The 2970-nt window shown below is 45.8% G+C and overlaps 1 protein-coding gene across 1 annotated transcript; it reads right to left on the bottom strand.

Moving 5' to 3' along the window:
- Positions 1-1799: 1799 nt before the first annotated feature.
- LOC114092981 (olfactory receptor 1f45-like) lies at positions 1800-2741 on the bottom strand. Its single transcript, XM_027935655.2, has one exon. It carries the CDS (start codon positions 2739-2741, stop codon positions 1800-1802), a length of 942 nt encoding a protein of 313 aa, XP_027791456.2.
- Between the last annotated feature and the right edge of the window lie 229 nt (positions 2742-2970).

Genomic DNA, 2970 nt, shown 5'->3' with positions numbered 1-2970 from the left:
TAGAGCTGTGAGTTTTGGATTATTCAGAGTGTTTGAGGGAATTCAGCAAAGAACCCTTTCTTTCCCACTTGAGTTATTAATCAATTCATAACTTAGACAGGTAATACCAGATGGAGGGCAAACTTCTCTACTATTGCTAATGTTCAGGTTGCAGGCCACAACTTGGAGCGAGAGTCTCCATGTTTCCCAGTCATCTCCAGAAGGAGGTAGTGCTGAATCTCTCTCCCAGGAGTGTTCATTGAGTGGCTGCTTTGCCCTCGGGGTTACACACTGAAGCATTTCCTCCCTGTGAGTAGCCTTGTTCTCAAGAAGAAGCAGGGAGGAACCTGCTGAGCTTACCCAAAGCAATCAATAGATGGGACAGAGTGAGCAATGGGACAAAGGAGGATGTTCATTACCTAATTTAGTTTTCTCCGTTTGGAAGCACAGAGCATGAAACTTCAACTCACAGAGATGAAGTTGCCTCAAGTTACATTACTGTGGAAGTGGTGGATCAGGGTGCTGGCTTCTAATTTATGAGTTCCCATCTTGAGTTCTGGTCACTATACCTCTAAGTACTGTTACAACTGGGGTTTGTAGTCCAATAGCTTTTTTTAAACAAATGCAGAAATCAGGGCTCAGCATCATTCGGTCACTATGCAGCTGCCACAGAATTTACTCAGAGCAAAGCCAGCACTGAATCCCAGGACTTCAAGCTGCTCCTGTTCTTCCATGTGGCATTGCCTGTTTTGAGTGGTCTCACAGGGCTCCCTCCATATCCCTGCTTCTCAGACTGAAAATGAAAGGGCTGGACATGGGGTGACCACTGTCCACATTACTGAGAGGACTTTGTCCTTCCAATCTAGCCAGATGATGGAGGACACTAAAAAAAAAACTATTTAAAAATCTGAATTCACCAATGAGGCCTCAGTTGTGTGACAATTACACAGGGAAGAAATTGAAAGAATGTACAGCAAGTGCCAAAATTTCTCCTATGAGCTGTGAAAAAAATCCTCTGGAGGTTGTCTGCATGTAACCCAAGGAGAAGCAATAATGCACTTGCAATGATGGAATTGATGTTCTGTTTTGAAATAAATCCAAACATGGAATGTTAGTGTCAAAGGAAATTTGGTAAGAGTTCAGAATAACCTGGTTCAAGAATCTTTACTCATGTGGCCTGATTTGTAAGTGATTCCTGAATATCTAAACAGTACTTACACTCAAACAGAGGGCTTGGGGAATACTGGAATCTTCTTGGGATTTTACACTTCTCTAGTTTCTCCTTTGCTTTGCCCCATCATCCAGTCATGGTAGTATTTGGAGACATTGTTGATGGGAGTGGCATATGTGCATGATGTGAAGGAAGCAAGAAAAGAAAATGAATGGCTGAGAGGAATATGTAGATTTCATGCCCACCTCAGCCTAAGGTCATCATTGAGAGTATGTGCTTTGGAATCAGATACCTGGGTTCAGATTCTGGCTTTGTCACTAATTAGCTGTATAACTTCAGGGAAGTAATTTAACCTCTCAGAGTCTCCATCTTCTCTTTAGAATGATGAAAAGGATGAACATAGTTACTTCAATGCAATATGTTGAATCTTGCTGAAGATGACAAATCTCCAAGCCCAAGACCTGGGACCAGCAAATATATCAGACACACTGCATGATAGACATTATGTTACCACCCCCTTTTGCGAGATGAGGAAATTGCAGCTCAATGAGATTATTTAACTTGCCTGGGGCTGGAAAGCTAGCAAATAGAGATTCAGGATTTGCTGCAGGTGGCTTTGCCCTGAGTTCCTCAGGGGACGCTGTTGGCCTTACGGAGATCGCAGTGCCCCCTTGCTCAGGAGTCTGCCCAAGGCACACTTCATGTCTTTGTTTCTCAGGCTATAGATGAATGGGTTCAACATGGGGGTCACCACAGCATACATCACTGCCGCGATTCTGTCCTTGCCCACGGAATCAGCAGCAGAGGGAATGAAGTACACCCCGATAGCAGACGCATAGAACAAGCAAACTGCAGAGAGGTGGGAGCCGCAGGTGGAGAAGGCTTTCCACTTCCCTCTTGCTGATGGGACCCTCACAATGGTGGCCACGATGCGGGCATATGAAGTGATGATGAGCAAGGGGATCAAGACTGTTAGAGCCCCTCCCCAGTACATCAGCACACACTGGTTGGCGTAGGTGTTGGAACAGGAGAGCTTCAACAGTGGAAGAAGTTCACAAAAGAAATGAGAGACGATGTTGTCCTGGCAGAAGGATAACTGAGCCAGGAGAATGGTGTGGGTTAGAGAGTAGGAATGTGCAAGGACGAGGGATGTGGCCACCAGCAAGATGCAGCGTCTGAGACTCATGACGGTGGTGTAGTGAAGGGGATGGCAGATAGCCACAAGCCGGTCATATGCCATCACTGCCAGGAGGAAAACATCCAGACCAATGAACCACAGGAAGAAACAGACTTGGGACAGGCATCCAGCATAGGGGATGGTGTGCCTGTGAGCCTGGATGTTCACCAGCATCTTGGGGACCGTAGTAGATGACAAACACAGGTCCGTGAGGGAGAAGTTGAACAGGAAGAAGTACATGGGGGTGTGGAGGTGGGGATCAGAGCCAATCGCCAGGATGATGAGACTATTCCCCACCACGGTGACCAGGTAAATGACCAGGAAGATGCCAAAGAGGAGAGACTGCTCTCCCTGATGCTCAGAAAGGCCGAGGAGGTAAAATTCAGAAACACTGGTGTGGTTTCCTGTCTTCATGCTGTGGTGAAACTAAAGAGTGAAATAGAAAATGACCCTTTAAAACCTTTCCATGCTCTAGTATTGCCTTGACGGAAACAAAGGCATAAAATAACGGTGACACCAGAATATGGAGGGCTGTGCATCCTCCCACTGAGAAATGCAAGAGCTCTATGGGGTGGTTATTGCTATGCCCACTTTGTTGGCTTCATTGTCACGACAACAAATATTTGAGACAATTGACTTAAAG

Source organism: Marmota flaviventris, chromosome 13 (assembly GCF_047511675.1).
Source record: "Marmota flaviventris isolate mMarFla1 chromosome 13, mMarFla1.hap1, whole genome shotgun sequence".
NCBI lineage: Eukaryota > Metazoa > Chordata > Mammalia > Rodentia > Sciuridae > Marmota > Marmota flaviventris.
This window is presented reverse-complemented; position numbering and strand designations above follow the sequence as displayed.

Bases quoted from the DNA above. Each gene is read 5' to 3' on its own strand.
- LOC114092981 (XM_027935655.2), bottom strand. From the start codon at position 2,741: ATGAAGACAGGAAACCACACCAGTGTTTCTGAATTTTACCTCCTCGGC.